The sequence below is a fragment of the Frieseomelitta varia genome, unplaced genomic scaffold, assembly GCF_011392965.1.
Source record: "Frieseomelitta varia isolate USP_RPSP 00005682 unplaced genomic scaffold, Fvar_1.2 scaffold_462, whole genome shotgun sequence".
NCBI lineage: Eukaryota > Metazoa > Arthropoda > Insecta > Hymenoptera > Apidae > Frieseomelitta > Frieseomelitta varia.
The window spans coordinates 1,126,657-1,149,522 of NW_025110215.1; the positions used below are offsets into that span (position 1 = coordinate 1,126,657).

General features: G+C 32.9%; 5 protein-coding genes across 19 annotated transcripts in view; 3 read left to right on the forward strand and 2 right to left on the reverse strand.

Annotated features, from left to right (window-relative positions):
* Positions 1-1,172: 1,172 nt before the first annotated feature.
* Positions 1,173-4,945, reverse strand: LOC122532640 (sodium-coupled monocarboxylate transporter 1-like). 2 transcript variants are annotated; one of them, XM_043661596.1, is made up of 15 exons: positions 4,629-4,945; positions 4,111-4,409; positions 3,802-4,016; positions 3,661-3,712; positions 3,512-3,579; positions 3,282-3,436; positions 3,068-3,208; positions 2,869-2,977; positions 2,539-2,648; positions 2,293-2,479; positions 2,149-2,235; positions 1,975-2,063; positions 1,783-1,896; positions 1,507-1,693; positions 1,173-1,394 (listed from the first exon to the last, which is right to left on the reverse strand). In XM_043661596.1, the coding sequence occupies exons 2-15, from the start codon at positions 4,370-4,372 to the stop codon at positions 1,332-1,334; spliced, it is 1,839 nt and encodes a 612-aa protein (XP_043517531.1). In that variant the 5' UTR covers positions 4,373-4,409; positions 4,629-4,945; the 3' UTR covers positions 1,173-1,331. The 2 variants fall into 2 exon arrangements, with proteins under 2 accessions (XP_043517531.1, XP_043517530.1); XM_043661595.1 differs by having other exon boundaries at positions 4,111-4,439.
* A 385-nt stretch (positions 4,946-5,330) lies between these two features.
* LOC122532642 (proteasome subunit beta type-6) lies at positions 5,331-6,759 on the reverse strand. Of its 2 annotated transcripts, XM_043661606.1 has the most exons (5): positions 6,585-6,759; positions 6,233-6,300; positions 6,023-6,154; positions 5,640-5,914; positions 5,331-5,559 (listed from the first exon to the last, which is right to left on the reverse strand). In XM_043661606.1, the coding sequence occupies exons 1-5, from the start codon at positions 6,678-6,680 to the stop codon at positions 5,432-5,434; spliced, it is 699 nt and encodes a 232-aa protein (XP_043517541.1). In that variant the 5' UTR covers positions 6,681-6,759; the 3' UTR covers positions 5,331-5,431. The 2 variants fall into 2 exon arrangements, with proteins under 2 accessions (XP_043517541.1, XP_043517542.1); XM_043661607.1 differs by lacking the exon at positions 6,023-6,154.
* Positions 6,760-7,071: 312 nt separating this feature from the next.
* On the forward strand, positions 7,072-13,089 carry LOC122532636 (rapamycin-insensitive companion of mTOR). The gene is made up of 9 exons (XM_043661575.1): positions 7,072-7,638; positions 7,713-7,760; positions 8,067-8,223; positions 8,313-11,504; positions 11,569-11,698; positions 11,763-12,133; positions 12,247-12,349; positions 12,458-12,565; positions 12,637-13,089. Exons 1-9 carry the CDS (start codon positions 7,578-7,580, stop codon positions 13,003-13,005), a joined length of 4,539 nt encoding a protein of 1,512 aa, XP_043517510.1. The 5' UTR covers positions 7,072-7,577; the 3' UTR covers positions 13,006-13,089.
* Positions 13,090-13,674: 585 nt separating this feature from the next.
* On the forward strand, positions 13,675-16,179 carry LOC122532641 (probable GDP-L-fucose synthase). 8 transcript variants are annotated; one of them, XM_043661603.1, is made up of 7 exons: positions 13,675-13,699; positions 14,682-14,830; positions 14,901-15,015; positions 15,087-15,215; positions 15,290-15,503; positions 15,585-15,722; positions 15,784-16,179. In XM_043661603.1, the coding sequence occupies exons 2-7, from the start codon at positions 14,694-14,696 to the stop codon at positions 16,017-16,019; spliced, it is 969 nt and encodes a 322-aa protein (XP_043517538.1). In that variant the 5' UTR covers positions 13,675-13,699; positions 14,682-14,693; the 3' UTR covers positions 16,020-16,179. The 8 variants fall into 8 exon arrangements, with proteins under 8 accessions (XP_043517538.1, XP_043517535.1, XP_043517536.1 ...); XM_043661600.1 differs by lacking the exon at positions 13,675-13,699 and adding an exon at positions 14,128-14,213; XM_043661601.1 differs by lacking the exon at positions 13,675-13,699 and adding an exon at positions 14,236-14,257.
* Positions 16,180-17,127: 948 nt separating this feature from the next.
* LOC122532638 (diacylglycerol lipase-alpha) overlaps positions 17,128-22,866 on the forward strand; it is a 48,419-nt gene continuing 42,680 nt past the window's right edge. For 3 of the 6 annotated variants that reach the window (XM_043661592.1, XM_043661586.1, XM_043661590.1), the window contains exon 1: positions 21,674-21,854. In XM_043661592.1, the coding sequence (XP_043517527.1) occupies positions 21,760-21,854 (95 nt within the window). In that variant the 5' untranslated portion in view covers positions 21,674-21,759. Of the gene's footprint in view, positions 17,339-18,473; positions 19,006-21,673; positions 21,855-22,866 lie in introns of those variants that run through there. The other 3 variants (XM_043661587.1, XM_043661588.1, XM_043661591.1) reach the window with 3 other exon arrangements.

Here is a 22,866-nt window from a genome sequence, read left to right on the forward strand (position 1 = left end):
AAGATAGCACGTAAAATAAATAAATAAATAATGTTTGATACGTGAGACAATTTTTTTACGAGGTTCTACCTCTTTTTAATCATATTTTCAAAAATATGAATTTGCGTAAAAGTCTGCAATCTATTATAATCTATAAATATTATTACACAAAATATGTTTGTATCACATTATATTTTGGGATTTATAGAAACGATTGATTCTCGTGCAGTTTGTCATCCTCCATAAAGTACAAAACATTAGAACATCGTGTCTGAATATTTTTCTTGTACAATTTTATACATATAAATGAAAAAAGATACGATCGATCTGTATAAATTTCCTCTATCTATGTAATCTGATGCTCAATTTTAAATAAATCCAAACTGCAGGAGTCAAATGTTTTTATACTTCAATAAAATTAATCCTCAAAATTTGTTAATGATATCTGGATTGTAAAAACATAATAATGGTAACAGCAATATACTGGACATTGTAATGTCTACAAAAAATACACCGTTGCATTTCTTTCAAATAAAAGTAATACATTTACTTTTAAAAGAGTGCATTATTGTTGAGTTTTATTCATTGTAGAACTAAATGAGCAACTACGTATGTAAGAAAAATATTTTGGGATTTTTATTTTATTTTGTGTGAATATGTGTTTGAATTAATGATAATTATGATAATTATATAAAAAAGTAAAAAGTAAAGTAAAAATTATAATTTTAATATATCATTTGCATTTAATAAATAAAATACAAATTTAATAATTTATTATTTCACAATAATTTTTTATACTCGTAATTTTTTTAAATATCTTTAAATGTAATTTTCTCATTATACAAACATTATATTTTCATTCAGCTTTTTATGTACAATGAAAGTGGGAAGAAAAGGCGTTTTCAAGAAGTTTGTTTTATACATCCTGAATGTTATATATTTTACAGTGAAAAATTTCATTAAAAATATCGCTAGTATAATATTAGATTACTAATGTATACACTATCTTTGTACATGTTAAAATATACGTATGAAATATACTATAACTCTAAATAGATATAAAAAATGTATTGAAGTTTTATTCATCTCCAGTTTTAAATGACTTTTAGCACTTTCGTGTCACTAAGAATTATATGAATAAGTCCATCTCTCTTGTCTCGGCATTTTAACTCATCCAAACTCTAACTCAAGTCATTTTCTCCATTGATCTAACTTATTTTAGTCCTCAATCCTCTTAATTTGATATTTCAGCCTGTCAACCAAACACTTCATCTCATACAGTTTGCCGACCCCTGATTCGATCAACATGGATCATAACCATCAAGTCAAGGTCATACTAATGTAATACTCTTTTAGTTGCGTTCTCCTCCTTGCGTTCTATGTATTTCCAAACTGTGTATTTCTAAATTTCCAACCTATAAGAAATAAAGTATACATGATATCAAATGTTAAAAAAACCGATTCTGCAAAAACTTTTTTGCAGAAGACACATTTATCAAAGAAAAATGGTCACTAATTATTGCTTGCCTCCTGCTGAGACTCTTTGTTGGATGTTTTTAACAGTTTTCTTATAAAAGGTGCCAGTAACATTGGATCCAATTTTTCAACATTTTCGGACGAGATCAAGCTGACAACGAGGCCAATAGTCATCGTCACTAATGCACCAGTAACAGTGTACCAAAGATAACTGAGACGATACAACGCTAGAGGTTCTCTAAAAATATCAATAAAATTAGTGACAGATAAGTATAATTTTTGTTTTCATAAACATAAATTGTTTTCTGTTAAAAATTTGATAATTACGGAAGAAATTCGTCACCATCTAAAATCGTGTCTGGTGGCTCAAGCAGCATTAAGTTTTCTACTTGAGGAAACGAATAGTAACATCCTTCTGTACTGACTGGTTTCTCGTCAAATCTATCGAAACATTTTACATTCGGCAATATTAGGAAAAAGTCACGAATATTTTAAAGCGATTTGTCTTTTTATCCTCACTTTATCCTTCCGCTAGCGATCGCTGCTTCCGCTGAAAGACTAATCCAGCCCATAAAACCCAAACCAGAGAGACCACCTATTAAGGCACCCTATTTTTTACAGAAACATGATATCGTATCGTATTATATATTCTTTTATCATTTTATCATTTTTACATTGAATTTTAGCATTCACCTTCGCATTTACCCAGGGCAATAAAACACCCATGCTAAAAATTCCAAGAGACGGTCCACTAGTTATGGAGGCCAAGTTTGTAGATAACTAAAATAGATTTTGTTTCGAATGGAAGTTTTTAAATTAAATTCTTACACATTATACCTGCAATACGTGGGATCCTGTTTTTTCAACGACAAATACAAGTGCCACACAGATTACTCCAAGAACAACTACCGTGAGCTTTAATATAATATCCGCAGCTTTCGGGGAAAGGGGTGTTTTTCTAAAGGGTTTGACAAAATCTTCTAACACGACCGCAGCCATGGAATTCAAACCAGTAGATAAAGAACTAAAATACGAGAGCAGTTGAATCTTGATTTTTCGTAAATGTAAAGATAAAAATATTACCTCAATGCTGCGCTAAATACTCCAGCAACAAAGAGACCCGGAAGACCCGGAAATTCGTTTAATATATTCATAACAAGTAATGGTAACAATTGATCCTTCGCACCTGCTAACTACATGGGAAAACAATTTTTTTTTTAATATCAGTTTATTAAATTAAAAATATAGAATATACAATAAAAATTAATGGTAAAAAATTGTAAAATATTTGCAGGACGTAAAGTATGAAATGTCAGATATATTGAGTGATATATGTTGGAAATGAAATCTTTCTATTACTTCCAGTTCACGATATATCGTGGAATTAGACTATCAGGGAAGTTGAATCATTACCTTTGTTGTAAGTGGATCACATACATGGTACCAGGCATATATTAACATTCCCGCGTATCCGCATATTCCTATTAAAATCAAGACTCCAACTATAAAAGACCAAAGCGCTCTGAAATGTGTCCCATTTCATGCTTCAGATTACTTAATGATTTATTTTGAAATTTCACAAATGTGAAAAGATTTAAAATAATGGATGTACCTCCTAACTGATTTTAATGTGGGCAATGCAAGATATCTTTGTATCATGTTTTGATTGATAACAGATATTTGCAACCAATGAAAGAAACCGCCAACAACGAGGGACCATATTGTATGCCTCGTAAGAGGACTCCAATCTGTCCTATTCAAAAATTGACGATTGTTGTGCTTTATAATCATTATTTCATTTCAAATAATGATATTATAATACTCACGTGGGCAATTCGAGTCTTCCAGATTCCAGATTTCTTCTTATTACTAACGAAAATCCACCTACGTCGGATGTTCCCTTAACGACGATTAATATCATAGAACCAAACATTACAAAAGTTTGTATAAAATCGGTCCATACTACTGCTCGTAAACCACCCTAGTAAACGGTGAATTGTTTTATATCTTGTTAAGAGTTAATAGTTTTCGTATCTACGAATTATATATATCTTACCACACAAGTGTAAAAAATACACACAATACACACGAACGGAGTAACTACATGTACGTTCACTCCCGTAACTGTAAATACGTTATTTTGTTTATTAACGTTAATTTTATACGACTAATTTTATTCAAACTTATTAGCTGTGCGTTCGATACCTTGATTAAAAGCTAACGCTGGTACGTAAATAACAATAGGAAGCCATGTCATCTAAAAGAATGAGGTATTTTTTTCTTATAAAAAGTTTCTTATAAAAATGAACGAAATTAAATAAAATTTAATAACTTGAAATAACTCACGACGCCGATCAAGAAGAGCACTGATCCTAATGTTCTAATCTTCCTGTCGAACCGTCTTTCAAGATATTCGTAGGTACTTGTAAGCCTGAGTTCATGAAAAATCGGTAAATAGATCCCTGACGTTACAAAGCCGACAATGATTACTCCGAAACCGATATAAAGGTAACTAATACCGTGTACGTAAACTTCCGTCGGTGTGCCCAATAATGAAATACCTATTATTGTTATTACAATTTAATAACATTGAAACAATAATAAAAATAAGAGCCGTTAGTACAAATGGATATTTAGAATTACGTGTAACCCTACCCGATATGAAGCTGGCTATAAGACTCAAACTAACAGGGAACGTCTTCATGTTTCTACCACCTACAAGGTACTCATCTTCTCCTGACGATTTTTTAACAAATCCGAAGTAAATGCCAACGAAACCGCAAGTAGCCAACATGAACGCGAAGACTGTGTAATCCCATATACCAAAACTTCGCATCATTTCACCGACTTCTTGTACCGTTGGCATGTCCTGCGACCAATTTGGTTGACGGTCCTCCATGCTACTCTCCGCGGTCATTTTGTTGCAAAATGGAATTTTGTGATTGTTCCAACGCCTTCAGGCGTTTTGAATTAAAAGATAAATCCTTTCGAGAATCAATAACTTTTTTTTGATTACGAAATTTTAAATACGAGAAATAGATAAAAATAAGAGTTTTCCTCAAAGATAAATTAGTAAAAACGTTATAACATTGATTATAAATTGTTATCTGTTGAATGAAGAAAAAAGTACAAAAATAGAGAGAATTGTATTTTTATTTGAAAACAGCGCTTACCTTAATTTTTGTACTTGATTGTTTTTCAATCCATTAAAACTAATTTATTAAAAAGAATTGCGACTTTCTGTTATTGCGAGTCTGATACATTTGCAAACAGCAATTTGAAATTTATGTAACAATAAAAATTGCAGAAAATGTTAATGTTTTACATGCGTGATGTAACAGTCAAACAAAAAATGTAATTCCATTCACATTAAATTGAACGATAAATTATTTCAAATTTATGACACGTTAGTTAATGCATGGCGTGGAAGGTTGTAATGGATATCACGGAAGACCGGTCACAACTAGCGTGACAGTTCATCTGAAAGAAGCTCGAAGCGGCTCGATACGATTGCACACATCACGATTGTGCCATTGTGACAATTTTCTCATTAAATCGACAATGGACATTAAGTACGAAGTTAAAACGACCGGGTATATGCCAGAGTGAATCGTAAGTGGATAATACGACCTAAATATGGTAGTAGTCGTATAGATGTGTTTGATCACATTTGACGGTCGCGTTTCAACCAAGTTCCTAGATAATTTTCAGGTGTCAAAGAAATATTTATTAGTAGCTATTCAAAACTACTATAAGCGTTCATATAATACTTGTTGGCAATCTATTTAAAACATGTACATATACAAAGCATATCATGCTTTCACATTTGGGGTGAATTATACTTGTAGAAGAAATAGAAGATAGATTTTTTTTATATTAATTTAATTAGGAAATAAGATGTTGTTGATACAGAATTTTAAAAAATAGAGTAAAGCTGGAGTAAGTATTCCGTTTATAAATTTAGTGTTTACAACATTCACCCTTCGTAGAATTGCGGCAATTCATTGCCCAATATAACTTTTCTTTCAGTACCTTTTTCCGTAATAACGCCAATTCGAATAACACCACCGCTACTACCATCGCGAGACATTGCCAATGCCAATGCTATGCAAATAAGAAAGTATTATTAACATTAAACCATTTCATAATTATGTTGTATTAATAAAAAATTGTTAACTATTTACTGTTTTCAACAAGTTTAACACATTCATCCTTTGACATGTTTGGTTTGTACTGTGCATCCATGTAACCATATACATAGGTTGAACCAGATCCTCCAATGGAAATTGGTTGTCTTACGCACATACCACCTAGAGGAATACTATAAACTTGACCTCCTTTACGACTATCCCATCCTGCCACTAAGATTCCTGCCATCAAAGAATCTCTGTAATTGTAACATAATTCACGAAACACATTTGCTGCTGTTTCTACTAACGGCTCCATGCCCAGCTCCATTCTATAAAAATAAAACATATATATGTTTTTACAACATATATGTTTAACATATATGTTTTTTATAATGTAACATTTCTAAATATATACATTCATAGACAAATCTATTTACTTGTGCAGACTCAAATGATAAGCAACTATATCTGAAATAGCTTGGGTATCTGCTGCAGAACCAGAACGACAACAATAAATGTAATCAGTGATTTTAGTCAATTTATCAGCAAAACGATTGGAAATATAAGCCCTAGAATGAATTAATCATAAAATTAATTGTGTAATTATTATTATATTAATGACAAATAATTTCAAACATATATCATACCCAGTAGTGGCTCTAGAATCTGCTCCAATTACTACTCCTCCATCAAATTCACAAGCCATAATTGATGTCTATTTAATAAAATGATTTTTTAAAAATTAATAGATTTATTTGTAAAAATAAAACATGATAAAAATTGTCTTGCTGTGAAGATAAAATTTACATTGTGTATGAAAGAACTATTAAAATTATAGATATTAACATAAAATTACAATTATATGCAGATATAATATAAATATAACAAAACAAGTTAATTTTATTTTGAACTTCCATTAAACAGTGAATAAGTCTAACAAGTTTGCATTGTCATTCTAACCTCAAAACAAAATTAATATCAGGATTTATTGACACTTACTCCTGTACTTTGTTCAGAAGAAAGCCAATCTGGACCTAAATTACTGGAAACTGAACTTATATTAGGCTGAACTAAATTATCCATCATGTATGCCATTTTTCTAAAATTCTAATAAATGTTTCCTTTCCTCGACTATTCAACGTTGAAAGCTAATTCGCAACTGCAGTGCGTCCATCTACAAAAATTAAAAAATGACGTTTGCGCCTAAACGTGATTATTAAATAAAAATAATTTGTAATTCTAACAAAATAATAACTATTAGTTTATAGTTTATGTTCAGAACATCAATTCTATTATTACTTCTTATGCCATAATAAATTTTTTGTAACTTTTTTTATTTTTCTGTGTTAAAATTTTTTACAATAATTAAACAAATATTTTGCATTTTAATAAAATCATACCCATTTACATATTTTTGCTGTCAATATTTGTATGAATATTATACAATTAATAGAATATAACAAGCTTTATATCGAATTAACTATATAAAGTGACCTATAAGATACAGAACATTATTGTTTCAGAATTGAATCTTATGAACGGTGACTAGTCTAGACCAGTCAAGCATGTCATACAGCGTATTTTGCTTATACCGTCGTACAACAGGAAATATATTACGATTTCAGAAATAAAGCATCTAATATACAGAGCTTGTACTCATTGTTTGAAAAAGAAAATAGTACGGAACGTACGCGTTTCCTACGATCCAAAGGAAAATTATAAAAAGAAAGCACATTTTCTTGATAATTGCATGTCTATCGTGACTCTCGTAACTTTTTCAGGTACTTGCAATTTTCCCGAAGAGTGCGGTATATTCAGTGCAACGTTCTCATGTAACACTTGACTCGTGTTACACTTGATTTATCAGTAGTGCATTTATAGTGCTTCGGGCTTTGGGTTAACAGTGAGAATGACATATATCATGCAAAAGACTTGTAGTAACAATCGGACAAAAAGTGTTGATTGTGATCGTGGGTAGCAGCCGGTAAAGAAATGGCAATTTCTAGTTGGATGATCTGGGGCAGGAGTCTTCGTACGAGCAGATCTCATCGAAGTACGCTTAACATTGACTGTCAATTTCTTTATTTTAAAACTACGTCGTTTCCTATTCATATATTCTTTTTATAGGCCGTCAAGAGAGTGAAGACAGCTGCGTGCAACTTGATCTGTCAAGAGGTTAGTAACCTAACCTGTAACCTATAACTTTGTATTCATCATACTTTGTAAAGATAACATAGCTATTTCGTGTGATTATATATGCATGTTTATCTTTCATTTGCATCTTGTGAAGTGATAGATTTCTTCTTTGCTAAGTACTAAAAGCAACTTAACAAAAAGAAAAAAAAGATAATGAATTCAATTAAAGATCTGATTTAATGAAAGTTAAAATTAATCTGCCTTTCAATATAGCAGTAATTAAATCGTAGTACGTAATATGAAGATGTTTATTCTAATTTGGCTAATTAAAAATTTGTTTTACAGGATTGAAAGAAAATGTGAAAGAAGTTTTGACCAATCTTTGTCAACGTGAGAATGTTCCAAGTATAAAAAAATTAGCCTATCTTAATGCCATTGTTAAATTAATTAGTGAAAATGATTCACCAGACTATGGATATCCCATTAATGATGTATTTTGTTGGTAAGAATTTAAAAATTCCTTGTTAGAATAAATGTATTATCTTATGTAATATGTTTGTATACGTGTTAATTGTAACATTTATTTTATAGTTTACGGGTGGGACTTGTACATGAAGCAACACAAGTTCGTGCAGCTGCATTACGAGCTATACGATACATGCTCAAAAAGGAACAAGATGTTATTGCAATTAATAAATTACAGTATCCATACTTTGTTGCTAGAAGTATGGATGTTAATTTACGAAATGAAATGGAGAGAATGCAGGCTCTTAGACTTGTTAGAAGAATTTTAGTATTAGCTCCAAAACATTTTAGTCCTATTTTAGCAAGATCTTTAATAAGCTTAACAAATGGAGGAGTTGAAGAAAAAGATGGAGCATTTCGAGCATTTTTAGCAACTCTTTGTGAATTGGGTGTTTTAAATTCAAATTTATTAATCAGTTGTGGAGGAATTAGTGCCCTTGCAAGAGCTGCCATGACTGGACAGAGTCCTGCTATAATTGAATCTGTTGTAGGAGTTTTACTAAAATTATTAAATACTCCTGATACAAGGAGTAGTATTTCTCTTCTCTGTTTTGCAGCTCCCTACTGTGAGCTTCATTCTGCAAGTATAGATAGAACAAAAGAAGAACGAGAAAGATTTGCAGCAAGCAAGTTAGCACTACTAAGTATATTAAGATCTTATTCTGGAGTTTTACATTTTTGTCGACCTGATGATAATTCAGGATTAAAAGCTATAGCAGATGTATTATATGTTGAAAAACTTGAAGTAAGAGGTGCTGTTTTAGAATTACTTTATGAGTTGTTGGATTTACCATTGCCTACTTGGACAGATGAACCTGATGTTGCTCTAGCAGCAGTAGATCCTAGTAGAGCTCGTGATTCTTGGAAATTGTCAGAAGGTTTTGTTGCAGCTGAAGGAAAATATATTTTACCATCCTTATCATCACGTTGTCCAAATATTACAGAAATACATTTAGCATTATTGGTTTATGCTTCGTTGGAATGTGGTCTACATCGTGCCCTAGCAGAGACTATTGTTTCTACCGACACTTTTATCTCTGTACGTGCAGCCGTTTTACTAGGTGCATTGCTGCATCTTGCACATTCTCTTTTACCTTCAGAAGTATGTGATCTTACGCCTCCTTTACCAAATTTATTGGAGCATGCAAGTGCTGGAAAGCATCAAGCTTTAGCAGCTGTTGCAATTTTGGAACGAATGCATACTATGATGCGACGGAGACCGGCACCAGCAAGTCTATTTCTTGATAAAATTTTACAAGCTGGTACTTGGTTAAGGCCGATGTTACCTAGGCGTAAACGAACATCCAGCAGACATTGGTTACGACGAGAATCACCGACTACACCTCTTTTAAAAGATGCTCAAGTACTCAGTTCTAAAGATGCTCTTGCTTGGAATTGGCCGGTAGTACGATCTATATTACGCTCACGGGAAGATACTTCACGAATACTCCATGATTCTGATCATAGATTATTTATGAAAAGGCTTGTGCGTTATTTTAAACCATGTTCCAATGGTTACAGTAGGGTGGAGTTAGCAACAAATGCCAATTTAGCACGGGACGCAACATTAGCTGGTTGTGATTTGTTGAATTGTTTATTGGAAATTCCTGAACCTGAGAGTACAAAATTATTATATGAGTTAATTGAAGATGTCGATGAGCAAATCTCCAGTATCCGAACAGCTCAATCTGCTCATGAATGTTTATTTTCGCCTCGTCATATGTCTACTACTTGTTGTCAAAAATATTTTTTATTCCTTGGACAGTTGAGTCATTCAGCAAAAGGGACTAGGATTTTAAAGGATTTTCACTTATTAGGAAAATTACAAGACTTGGCTTTAGCTACTAATCACGACTGTTATGTTAAACTTATAATATCAAGTTTAGATTATTCTAGAGATGGACCTAATAGAAAAGTATTGACTAAGATTATTACAGAAGCAACGTTAGACAGTACACGTCTATATGCGACACAGTTCCTCCGATTGATACTCAGAGCCAGAATGGCCGATGCCTATCGTTGGGCAATAACATTATTGTCAGAACGGTTGTCAGATTTCAATAAAATCGTAGCACTAACTGCATTAGAGGCATTACATGAAGCTTGCGAAGAACCAGAATATTTAGACGCTTTATTGCAACAAGGTGGACAATCTCGGGATTGGGATAAATGGTTGGAAGAATTAGGTGATAAAGGATACTTGCTGAAAATTCGACTATATTCTCTCCCCCAAGGTTTCACAACACTTTCGTCTCCCGCGGAAGAATTGGAAAAATGGATCAGTCCAGAAGGTTTTGCAGAGAGATATGTTGGTTTAATAGAGGGAGAAATACATGATTCTCTGACTCGACGTCAAAGAAATGAAACAGGAGGTTATCATAGAAGAACAAGTAACGTTCCTATGACACCACAAAATATTTTTATTCTACCACATTTAATAGGTCAATTGGTGCAACATGATCTTGGCATGCAGCTGTTGTTACGTCGAAATGTAATACAACGTTTTATCCGTGTTCTTCAAAGATTTAGATTAGAATTCGGTAGCAGAGATTCAGAATCAAACTCAAGATGTACTAAAACTAATCGTTCTGTGATTGATGATACTTGTGCTATGTCTGAAGAATCTGGTACAGATGAAACTGTAGAATCTAATAGATTAGAGACAATAATGGATTCTGAAATCATGGAAGGTGTGGATACAAGTTATCCGCAAAAAGTTGACTCTCTGATAGATATACGACGAAAAACAAGTCTAGACGATTCTAGACGAACTACTCTAGAAAGGAGTTGGAAGTTGGAGCCTGAATCTCGAGACGATCAAACGAACTTAAGTAAAAGAATTTTAAAAGTAAAATCTGCGCTATGGACGCTCGGCCACATGGGAACGTCAACAGCAGGAGTAGAGCAATTAAATCATGCAGGAGTCATAGAATTGTTAACTTCCATAGCAGAAACGTGTTCATATTATGTAATACGAGCAACAGCTATGTATGCCCTTAGTCTCATTGCTACTACCCGTGCAGGTGCAGATGCATTATCGTCTTTTGACTGGCCATGTGTTAGACACAGACGTGGAGATCACTGGCCAGTCGTTCCTCCTACGAATAGATATCCAGCGCCAAGTCCGATTCCTATACAACGACATCATCGGAGTCTTAGCGATGGCAAACCAGAATTACCTGAACCAGTTGCTCGAAGAACCAGAAATCGATCGGAAAGCGCAGCTACGGATCTTGAGGCCAGACGTTATGCTCTACCGTAAGGATGATGTTTAAATTTCGTATCAGTTAAAAGCATTCTTTATTATTGTACATTTTTACAGAGAAAGAGGAGAAACACCAAGTCCTGTTTCAAGTATTCAAAGATTAAGCCAACAAGATGCTGAGGGATATGCAAGACTTCGTAGTTTACAACGTCATCGGAGACCGAGTTATTCCCAAAGTAGCTTAGAGGCAAGAATATTTATAAATTGATCTTCTGTTTCATAGAACATTTAATTCATTTATTCCATTGTAGATGTATAGTTTAGACGGTCGACTTTCATTACAAAGTTTATCTGAATTTGATTCATCTCGTAATTGGATTGCGGAACAAGTACTCACTCCAACACCTCCACCTCCCGACGATAATAATGACAATTTATTTTATATGGGTATTGCCCTTCCAAAGAGACTTATAACTATTTTTCCGGAATCACCGCAATTGTCGGTTCCAGCTATAGTGCTGGATGATGCACCTAAATCTGATGTAGAAACGACCGAAGTAGATGAGGAATCTTGTTCAGAATGTGACGTAGACGCAGAACATTATCGTATATGTTTAGTATGTTCTCACGGTAAAAGTAGCAGCAAAGATATGATTCCAGAAAAAGACTTAAAGTTGCAGAGGTAATATTAATTAATTAATTGTAAAGTAATATAAAACGGTTTATTACAAATACATAATGTTGATTTAGTAAATCATTGTTACATTAATTTTAATGCTTGTATTATTTTGATAGGAAAATACTTAGGCATGCACAGCGGTTGGCAAACCCTGTATGGTATCGTAATAGTCGACAAACCTTACTTAGATTAAGACAATTACATCCAGAAAAGTTTCAGGTATGTATATATGTATATATATATATATATATATATATATGAATATAGTTTCAAGAATAAAAATCAATATATTTAATTTGTTATTTATACATGTGTTTTACGTTACAGGACATTTGTTTATTTTCGGATGTAGCTGTTCGTTTAGGTAGTAATACATATAGAATGCCAGCACGTCGATTCTTACAAGAATTATTTCTAGATTCTACATTCGAAGCAGTAAGTTATTACAAAAAAAATTATAATTACGATGTGCAAAAGAAGTTTCTAACTTTAACATCCCAATACAGCTTTATGTAGAAGCAGCTGATGTTCTAAAATTAAACGATGGCAATGATGAGAAATCTTTGCGATCTCCCATTTCTGCGGCACTTGAATCCGACTCCCATGTGCCTTCAGAAAGTAAGGTGAATGGAAGACTTACTTTTCCTGAAATTCAGGTAGCGCAGCTAGATGCTGTTGCCGAGGAGACGGGAGGTGATTCCTGTGCAACTCAACAATGCAATAAATCGCAAGAGCTTTTGCGCAAATCAGAACGACGAAGCGATGAGAAAATAATAGCCGAAATTTTAAAACCAGAGGAAAGAATACGTTTATCAAAGAGTTCTGATAGATTATTAAAAGTATCGGGTACAAACACTGCCATCAGCCTTGATTAATAGTCACCATCTTTCAAACAGTTGTAAATATTTTGTATTAAAATAATTATGAAATATAAAATAAATCACACTGCCAAAATCGAACCTAATTATATCTCTACGTGATTGAGAAACAATAATGGAAAATTAATGTAATCCCCTCCCTTAGTTAAGCATGCACCGTGTGGATCACCGTTAGGATAGGTGCCGAAACTAATTTATATTGTCCTTGTCGCATACTGTTGCTTTCCTTGTCTAGCGTCATTAGACAAGGATGGTGATAGCGTGGGACAAGGACAGACATATCTGTGCGGTAGATAAGGAGGGCAACAGCATGAGACACGGACAGACTTATTCACGCCGTAAACAAAGAGAGTGATAGTTGCGACAAGGACAACAATATAAATTAGTTTCATAATAAATTATTAATTAGTTTTATTTAGGTATAAATAAAATTTAGTCGTTTCATGGAAGCTGAAATACTATCATCGCTACGCGATGAGAGTAGAACTAAAATTTATTGCTATCTTTATTGCACAGTATTGTGTTCCTTGTCTATCACATTGCATTAGTCTGTCCTTGTTATATATTATTGCTTTCCTTATCTATGAGATAGATGCTGCCATCTACCAGATTTTTCCTTTTTAACCTTTTAGTTCCTATAAAAACCAAGAGGAGTAGATGGCGATACATGATATGTCTGTCTTTGTCGCACATTAATGTGTTCCTTTTTTGTCAAATAACATAAGTGCTTCATCGTACACTATTGCATTCCATATCAATTAACTGACTGCATCGATCTATTAGAAATTTCAAATCTTTATTTATAAATTTTATAGGTTAAGTAAAATATGAAAAAATATGCAATGAACATGGCAAAAAATTTAGTTCTAGCACTTTCTCACTGCTACTCGGCACTAGCATTTTAGAATTGAACTAAATTTTCATTTACAAAAAATCTAAGAAGATTAATTTATGAACTTTTGCAGCTGTATTTTTGCTTTTAGATCCTAAGCTTCCTAAGATCTTTCTAAGACCTAAGATTCATTTGATTTATAAAATATATACATAAAGATTTACTGATTCTGTTCAATATATTAAAGTACTTATTCTAATAACATTTAATTTCTCTAATTTTTCTTAATTTTTGCTATTGTAAAATATTCTGTTCCATATTCTTTGTAATTTCATAGAAAACTTTAGTTTCATAGAAAACTCAAAATGCATCGGTAAGGTTGCATGTGATCCTAAAACGTGGGCATGAAAAATCACTGTATGTCAGGTCTATTCTGTCATTGATTAATGATATATTTCGTGTGTAATATAAGATAGTGGATTTCTATGACAGGTGGTAAAATAAATGTTATCTTGTAGTCAAATTCGAACCTCTAATTTCATCAATTTTGGATATAATTATTGTAAATGTTTTATTTTATTTGATATTAATATAGTGTTTGTGTCTATGTGAAAGTTATTAATTGTCATTGCTACCAAAGTGCAATGTTCAAATGTTAATGATCTAAAAAATAAAAAAATTCAAAATTTTTTACTTGACTAACAACCATATGCTGGCATCATGTTATATTTGTCTTTTATTATTTAATGTGATATGTATTTTATTTAAAAAAATTTTCAATATCATTAAATCTATAAAAAATAAGGAAATCTTGAATTAAAAACTTTGAATTTTTATACAGATTTCATGAAATATGTCTGAAGGTGGAAAAATTATACTTGTAACGGGTGGAACTGGATTAGTTGGTAGAGCCATCCAAAATGTCATTGAATCAAATAAAAATGAAAATGAGAAATGGATATTTGTTGGCTCTAAAGATGCGGACTTATGGTAATTTATATATCAATTGTTATAATAGATTATTTAGTTGGAGTACAAATAAAACGTATTTTATTTTCAGTGATAAAAAGAGTACAGAGAAATTGTTTGAAAAGCACAAGCCTACACATGTTATTCACTTAGCTGCTATGGTTGGTGGCTTGTTTCATAATATGACACATAATTTAGACTTTTTGGTAAATAAAGTTTTGCTAGTTAGTGTTTTATTGTTATTGAACTGGTTAAATTACATGCTATAAATTTTTAGCGCAAGAATATTCACATGAATGATAATGTGTTACAATCTGCTCATGAAAATGATGTTGTCAAAGTCATATCATGTTTATCAACTTGTATATTTCCTGACAAAACAACATATCCTATTGATGAATCTATGGTAACATTATTTTTTTATAAATTTTTAAGGCTTTATTTTTTATACATGGCTAACTTTAATGTTTATTTCCTTAGATTCACAATGGTCCACCTCATCCATCAAATTATGGCTATAGTTTTGCTAAACGTCTTATAGATATCCAAAATAGAGGTTATTATGAACAATACGGTAGGATTTACACCAGTATTGTTCCATGCAATGTGTTTGGGCCAAATGATAATTTTCATCCTAATGCCAGTCATGTTATACCAGGTTTAATGCGCAGACTTTATGATTTGATAAAAGATGGTATGAAACATTATCAATAAAATTTTTATAAATCATTAATTTTGAAGAATGATATCAATATCTGTTGGCATACTTTTTTAGGAAATACTGAAGATAAAGTATTTACCATATTAGGTTCTGGAAAACCACTAAGACAATTTATTTACAGTTTAGATTTAGCTAAATTAATACTATGGGTGTTGAGAGAGTATAACTCTGTGGAACCAATTATATTATCAGGTAATTAGAAAATGTTAATTAAACGCTGATATGTGTTATTTTAAATTTATCTTTGATATAGTTGACGAATCCCAAGAAGTTACAATTTCTCAAGTAGCTGAGACAATTGCGCAAGCTTTCAATTTCAAAGGGAAATTAGTATATGATACATCTGCTGCTGATGGACAATATAAGAAAACAGCAAGCAATGCAAAATTACGAAAATATTTACCAGACTTCCAATTCACACCATTTAATGAAGCTATTAAAGATACTGTTGATTGGTACATACAGAATTATGATCAAGCAAGAAATTAACGGATGTTAAAGAACTAAATACAAATCCATTCACGCTAAGTGTGGCTGTGTATAAAATAAGAGATACAGGAAGATTACATTAACATTATTTGAAGCTTGTATTGTACGATCTAATACGATATAACATTTATTTAAATAACATTTGAACATCTTGTAATTAGAAAAAAATAGTTACCGCATTACAAATTGTATTTTTAATTGTTTATATAATTGTATCATATTATTGAAAAATTAATTCTCCTACTTCTTTGTTAATTTTACGAACATCTCCATCAAGATATATTAAAAATTAAAAACAGTTGTAAGATGTTAAACTGTTGTAACTGTAAATACCATATATTTTTTGAATAAATATTCTTTACATATGGAACATTTTTTTTTGGTATTGTAATTTCCCAAAATTTGGAATATCTTACGATTACTATTACAACTAGTTCAACAATATATGGACATACTTAGACATCTAAAAGAAATTGCATTTTGAATTTTTCAATTTCTGCTGATTATTTATTATTAACATTTTCAAGAAGGACATTTAAATATTATTTAGAGGAAACTATAAATCAGTTTATATTTTTAATAAAAAAGACAAAGCAGAAGATAAAGATGTCACAGAATAAAAACGACGAATATTCTTTTGATCCTTAAGAGACACGAAAATTGAGAGAAATGGGCGAGCGATCGGCGATATTCGACAACTGTCACGGAGACGAAGCGGAGCGAGTGGTGGACACGACGCAGCATTTGTCGCACAGGAGGCGTCGCGACGCGACGCACGCGCGTCTGTTAATATAAATTGAGCGCCCTCAGAAGGTGCACGATGGCTTAAATTTGGTGCTCAGTCGCGCTCGAGGTGGCTCACCTTGATGATCGCGCAACTATGCGTTTTTCTCGCTTCATTCTTGCATCCACGATGTAATGCTTTTTCGGCACGTGGTGTAGCTCAAGTTCAAAGTCTTGTGAATAAAATGCATTCATCAGTCAATGCATTGTTGTGTTATTTGAATGATTTGTCATGGGACGAAATGATGATAGCGGTGCAGAGACACGCGTTGCGGTAACGCCGGCCGATCGGCTTTGCCGGGGGGAAGTCAGCTTGGGGATCTTGACACTTCTGCTGAAATAATACAGATATTGTTTATAAAAACGTGTAGAAAAAATTGAACGATTTTTAAAAATCGTAATCTATCATGTGATAAAAAAAACTCGTAACGTGTTCGAAGTAAAATAACGTGACAAATGTAAATCGGTTAGTTGCAAACATTAATTGATGGTCGAGAAAAATGTTTCAATGGACAACGTGATAAATTGTACGAATGGTAAGACGAATTTTTTCAATAACGAAGTAGTTTTATTAAGAAACGGATCCTTGTCCGTCGTTGAAAAGTAATATGTGTATTTTGGCAGACATTGATAACATGATTAGTATCGATTTTGCATACAGATGAAGATATCAGTCAGTGATTAGGAATAATTTTAGTGAATGAAGTTGTACAATTATTTATACAGTTGATTAATCTAACGCTAAATAAGAGAATTTTTCATCAATCACGGGTTTATTTTGTTCTATAAAAATTTAATTTGGTATAAATAAAACGTTGCATCATTCTTTTTGGAATTCAATTCTGGACGCACAATGAGCTTACAATCTTGTGGCCCGCTTAGTAGATTTCATTCGTGTTAGCTAAATGAGTTTCTGTGAATACGGTAAAAAGATTTCGCTGGTTAGACCTAATTCTCAAGCTTCTTAGCTGCAGATGAATAGAATAATTTCAAAAGCGTGCCACTGCTTGAAAATTTTACCGATCTCTGGAGAATTCTCGATGATCTCAATTATCTTTCAAAATGTCAATTATTTTCGTCTCTGATATGCACATGTAGGACGAAAATGATTTAAATTTTGATCTTTGTACAATAGTAAAATACGACTCTAAAAACGGTGTATAAATTTCCATGGAGAAATATATTGTCCATGGAAAATTTCTAATATTGAGAATGATTTAATATGTAGGACTCTTTATTATCTTACTTCCTTCCATTCCACGGAACTGAATGTTCTCTTTTTGTCCTCCATTGTTGCACAACGCGTATTCTTCTCCGGAGAGAGGTAAAATCAGTTCGTACCTCACAATGGTTTTGTGAAACAATATCTTTTAAAACGAATAGGAGTATTCGTTAGCTTTATCTTTGTCAATGGCAATGTTAAAAAGCAAAATCTAAACGAAATCAAACTAACTGAATTGTCTAATAACGCAACAAGATTCGAAGCTATCGCGTTAGATCATTATTACCTGAAGATCGAGATATTCTTCCTTAAGAAAAATATCGCGATTCGTTATTGTCGATACTTACCATTGTTTAAAAATACAACGATATTAGCTGTATGTGCGCGGAGTCTACGCGAAGAACATACGATTTATTGTGTTAATCGTTGCAATCGTTTTCCTGTCGAAGTCCAACGAGAACGAACTCGTATGTACAGAACTTTTTTTCGCGACGCTGTAAGACGCGTAATTGATTTTACGTATCGCTAATCTGATTCAGTTTCGATATCGCGGAACGCGATGCGTTGCCGTCGTATCGCGAGCGAAGATTCGTTTGTTCGGAGAGAACGGAGTTCAAACGGTTTCCGATAAAGTTTGCTCGCGAGGAGGATGGAGAAAATCGGTGGTCTGCCGGAACTGAGTTACGGAAATGCGCGTCGACGACGACCTCGACGATGCGACCGGCGTTCGTGTCGATTTCCAAAGAGATCTCGGAGTAAAGTTCAAGTACGCATCGCTCGGTGATTCGAGGACGATTGAGCCGGTGATTGCGCTCCTCGTTGATCGGTGGATTGCGTCCGATTGAATGGAAAATAGAAAGAACCAAACCAAGATCCTGAAGAAGAAATGCCTGGTATCGTGGTATTCCGACGCCGATGGAGCGTCGGCAGCGACGATCTCGTTGTGCCTGGTGCTTTCCTATTCATCCTGCATTTGATATGGTGAGTGAACATTCTGATATTAATAACGGGCCTCGATCAATCACTTTGTCCCGCTATAACCGTCGTTATTTTCAGCAGTTTCAAGAATTTTCAATGTTAATAGCGCGAAAGAGGTTCTTGTATTTATAGGAACTCTTTAAAACAGGATATGTCCAGGGATAAATTCACTTGGCCTACATTTGTCCATAGCATTGCCTATACGTATTTCGATTAATTTCGATAGAGAAATTCTCAGAATGCATAATTTCCGCCATTTAATTACTATCGTAACTCAATAATTGATCTGCCTCCTCTCTCATCCTGTAACCACTTAGATTCCCTTAATTCGTACAATCTTCGAATATACGTATCTACGTACGAATTGAAAAATTAATTTATTAAACATGATTGGTCTTAGCGTACAAGGAAAAGAGAGAGGAATTTTAATTACTATATCCTTAAGTTTCCCTCTCTTTGCAGGCCAATTTCAAGGGTTTAGTCTAATTTACAAAATCTTCTCTCGTGAGACGTAAACATTATGAGGCAATGAAAAATTGTCCCATTGAGGACATTCGTTTGCTCTTGAGCCATGTTTTACACGATGGTACTGTTTTAGTTTAATTTAATTAGCAATTAAACTAAAACGTCTTAACTTTAATTACTGCTTGGGGGCATTTCTGAACTATATACATAGTTCAACTGTAGATACGCACGTAGCGATTCATTTTGGTACGCAGCAAATGTTGCATTATTCGAATTATTAAATTCAATTAAATTTAACTAATTCAATTAAATTCTATTCCAAATTACTAGTTCGAGATTAAATTATTTTAATATTATTACATATTTCTGTTACTAGTTCTATTCTATTAGTAGGATTACCACTGGTATTTCTTTGATAATATTTTTAAATGCGTTTTTAGTTCTCTCTCTCTCTCTCTCTCGTTTCTTTGACACTCTTTGGTTCTACAGCTGTAAAATTTTTATAAAACGTTTTTTCAGGTAAATATCTTTCAAAAAACTTCTTTGAAAGATCTTTTTAATAATTCTGCGATTCCTGTTGGTCGTAGCTTAATTACAGATTCAAGTCAAAAACTAGACCTATACATTTTCAGAAAATTGCTTGTGCTGAAATCTGGTACGTTTTTATCAGAGCGTTGTAATTTATCGTTTGTTTAAAGCAAATTATTAGGCATCGATACTCCCAGACTTATTATTAGCGATGATCAAAGGGTAGTTTTCGCGTGATGGCACGACAGCACCATATGTCTTAGCTTTGGAAAACCGTTAACAAACGCGGCAAATGACCCGGTATAGAGAGGAATAACGATAGCAGAGAAATTGGCGATCGTCCATTTCTCTTTGGTCATCTTTATAAACCTACGATACCTCAATACGTCTCGATACATCCATGGCTGGAACGTAGACTCTACCTTCATTCGTTGAGAGACGCAACGTAGTCGATAAAATTTCAATTAAAACAACGTCTAGCCATTGTTGATGTTTGTACGGTCTTTTGAACGAATGTACAATCAATTTTCTGTTATCTCACGTATTGTTTTACCGACTAGCTGCGGACGACATCGAAACTATATCTCGGCCAGTTAACGTCGCGTATTTCATCTCTAGACGCAGATTCTTCGTCACACACCAAGCGTCTGTTTTGTTATTTATTGTTTTACTATCAATTATTTGAACTATGTAGACGTATATCGACGTACTAAAATAGAATTCATCTGCGATGTTCAATATCTCATTTTCTTTCACGTAGATATATTAAGCACATGATCTGAAAAACATGCAATCATTTTTTTCAGTACTTGAAAAAAAATTCCAGGAATTTTTCTTTTATATTTCTTTCTTTCTTGATAATTAATATTTATAAGAGCTTAAAACTTTCAAAAAATTAAATGATAATATAATCGTAATATGATATGATGATATGACATGGTGATACGGAGTTCATAAATATAGCATTGTCGAAAAATAATTAAAAAATATGAACAGATATTTTATCGCAACGTATATGATATCAAAGTTATCTAAAAGTAATTCTATTTTCTAACAAAGATTAAACACATTGTTCAAATATTTTTCAATCTTCTCACTGAATTTATTTCTTTTCCATTTTTTCAATTACGCTGGCAAGAAATATAATTCATTGTTTGTTGAATTTACTCCCATTTTAATAAAGAAAATTGAAATGATTAATAAAATAAAAAATACATATAAAAAAATCTACTGTCATAGTATCGATTTTTCGAAACTGATTTACAATCCAATGTAAACAAATAACATTATCACTAAACTACGGATATTCATAGCACTATAACGAATAATATACTTACTTTGGATGTTTCATACATTTTTCCGTATCATGTCAATTTTTATAATTTTTGTACTTCTTAATTTCCCTTCTTAGTTTTCACTATTTTAAAACAATAACGATCCGTACCGTTCGAATATTTTAAATTCAAAAAACGAACTTACCGCAAAGTGATTTCAGGATTCTCCCCGTTTCTTTTCTGCACAGCACGGATCGAGCGGATCGTTTCGTTCCGCGTTTCGGTGATTCAGTGTATCCGTGACAGCCGACTGGTCACGAGGTTCGACGGTTTGGTTGTTCGTTTCACGAGGTATACACCACAAGCCAGTCGCTGGACGCGTTAATCGCGTTGCTTGTGCCGGTATATAGGTTATGTCATCGTGCGTGAATGTTTTTTCTTATATACGAGGACAATTGCTCGGGCGAGCCACAAAACTGAAGCACGAAAGATGCCGGCTCTCGTCGCGTTCGGCAGACGTTGGCGTATTGGCAGTGACGATTTGCTCATACCGGTTGCCACCTTGGCTTTCATTCACGCGGTCGAGTAAGTATAGACATCTGCAAATATAATTACGTTAAAACAGTTGCAAATTTATTCGTAGCATGCATCACTTTATGAGTGCATTATCGTGTTACATTTTGTCAATACTGTTGAGTCGCTTACTTTTCACAATCGAAGGATAAATTTATACGTGTTGCCACCATTTTTTTTTTCCGCGCTGTGATCGATGAACTAAGGTCGATAGTTGTGGAACAGGTTCGAGTTTAATGATCGATATTTTACGACATTTGAGATTTCGATAGTTCGTTGAAGTACCCGAGAAATCCATGGTGTTGAATGGAGAATGAAATGTGAAATATTTTATACGTGTATATATTTAATAATATGTCGATTTTATCAGTTTTGCATAATTATATCAAGGATATTAAGAACTGCCAAATTCAGATGTCGTGCAAATATCACCGATAACATTGGCGTGCAACGTGTTACTTGAGGTATTATATTCGTTAATCCAACTTAATTTTACACATTGATTCTATTTCGTAAGTCATGTAGGAAATTCTATACAAAATGGGGTAGAAAAGTAGTGTATTGAATTATGGCGGGAACATAACGCCAGTGCTGCGCTGTAACATGCGGAACACACGATGCATCGTTAATTTTCCTACCCTTTCCACCCTTTTAAAGTTCCTGTAAACCCATACACGTCGTAAGAGGTTTTCTGAAAATTGAATAACAATGTTAAATTAAATTACTTTGTCACGATAAAACGATCAATAGTCGATGCAATTCTTTTTAAAATCTTAAAGATCAATAGTATATCAACGAGTGCTAATTAATTGAGTGACAGATCCTTCATTTATTTTCAACGATAATGTTAGATTGCTTAATATTTTAAATTATCTCTTTCTTTTCTCAATTGATATTGCATTTTCTTTTCGCATTCTTCGCATCCTTATTAAAAATATACAAAGTATTAATTACCCTAAGTATATGTATATATATTTTCTTAAATATCAAGTCTTCATGCATCATATGATTGCTGTTCTACAAT

Bases quoted from the DNA above. Each gene is read 5' to 3' on its own strand.
- LOC122532642 (XM_043661606.1), bottom strand. From the start codon at position 6,680: ATGGCATACATGATGGATAATTTAGTTCAGCCTAATATAAGTTCAGTT. The intron at 6,155-6,232 runs GTATGATATATG...AATTCATTCTAG, and splicing joins GATTCTAGAGCCACTACTGG to GGCTTATATTTCCAATCGTT. The intron at 5,915-6,022 runs GTAAATAGATTT...TTATTTTTATAG, and splicing joins TATCATTTGAGTCTGCACAA to AATGGAGCTGGGCATGGAGC.
- LOC122532641 (XM_043661603.1), top strand. From the start codon at position 14,694: ATGTCTGAAGGTGGAAAAATTATACTTGTAACGGGTGGAACTGGATTA. The intron at 14,831-14,900 runs GTAATTTATATA...TTTTATTTTCAG, and splicing joins TCTAAAGATGCGGACTTATG to TGATAAAAAGAGTACAGAGA. The intron at 15,504-15,584 runs GTATGAAACATT...ATACTTTTTTAG, and splicing joins TTATGATTTGATAAAAGATG to GAAATACTGAAGATAAAGTA.
- LOC122532636 (XM_043661575.1), top strand. From the start codon at position 7,578: ATGGCAATTTCTAGTTGGATGATCTGGGGCAGGAGTCTTCGTACGAGC. The intron at 7,639-7,712 runs GTACGCTTAACA...TTCTTTTTATAG, and splicing joins TACGAGCAGATCTCATCGAA to GCCGTCAAGAGAGTGAAGAC. The intron at 12,350-12,457 runs GTATGTATATAT...TTTACGTTACAG, and splicing joins TACATCCAGAAAAGTTTCAG to GACATTTGTTTATTTTCGGA.
- LOC122532640 (XM_043661596.1), bottom strand. From the start codon at position 4,372: ATGACCGCGGAGAGTAGCATGGAGGACCGTCAACCAAATTGGTCGCAG. The intron at 3,580-3,660 runs GTATCGAACGCA...ACGTATTTACAG, and splicing joins AGCGTTAGCTTTTAATCAAG to TTACGGGAGTGAACGTACAT. The intron at 2,649-2,868 runs GTAATGATTCAA...TTTCCCATGTAG, and splicing joins GTGATCCACTTACAACAAAG to TTAGCAGGTGCGAAGGATCA.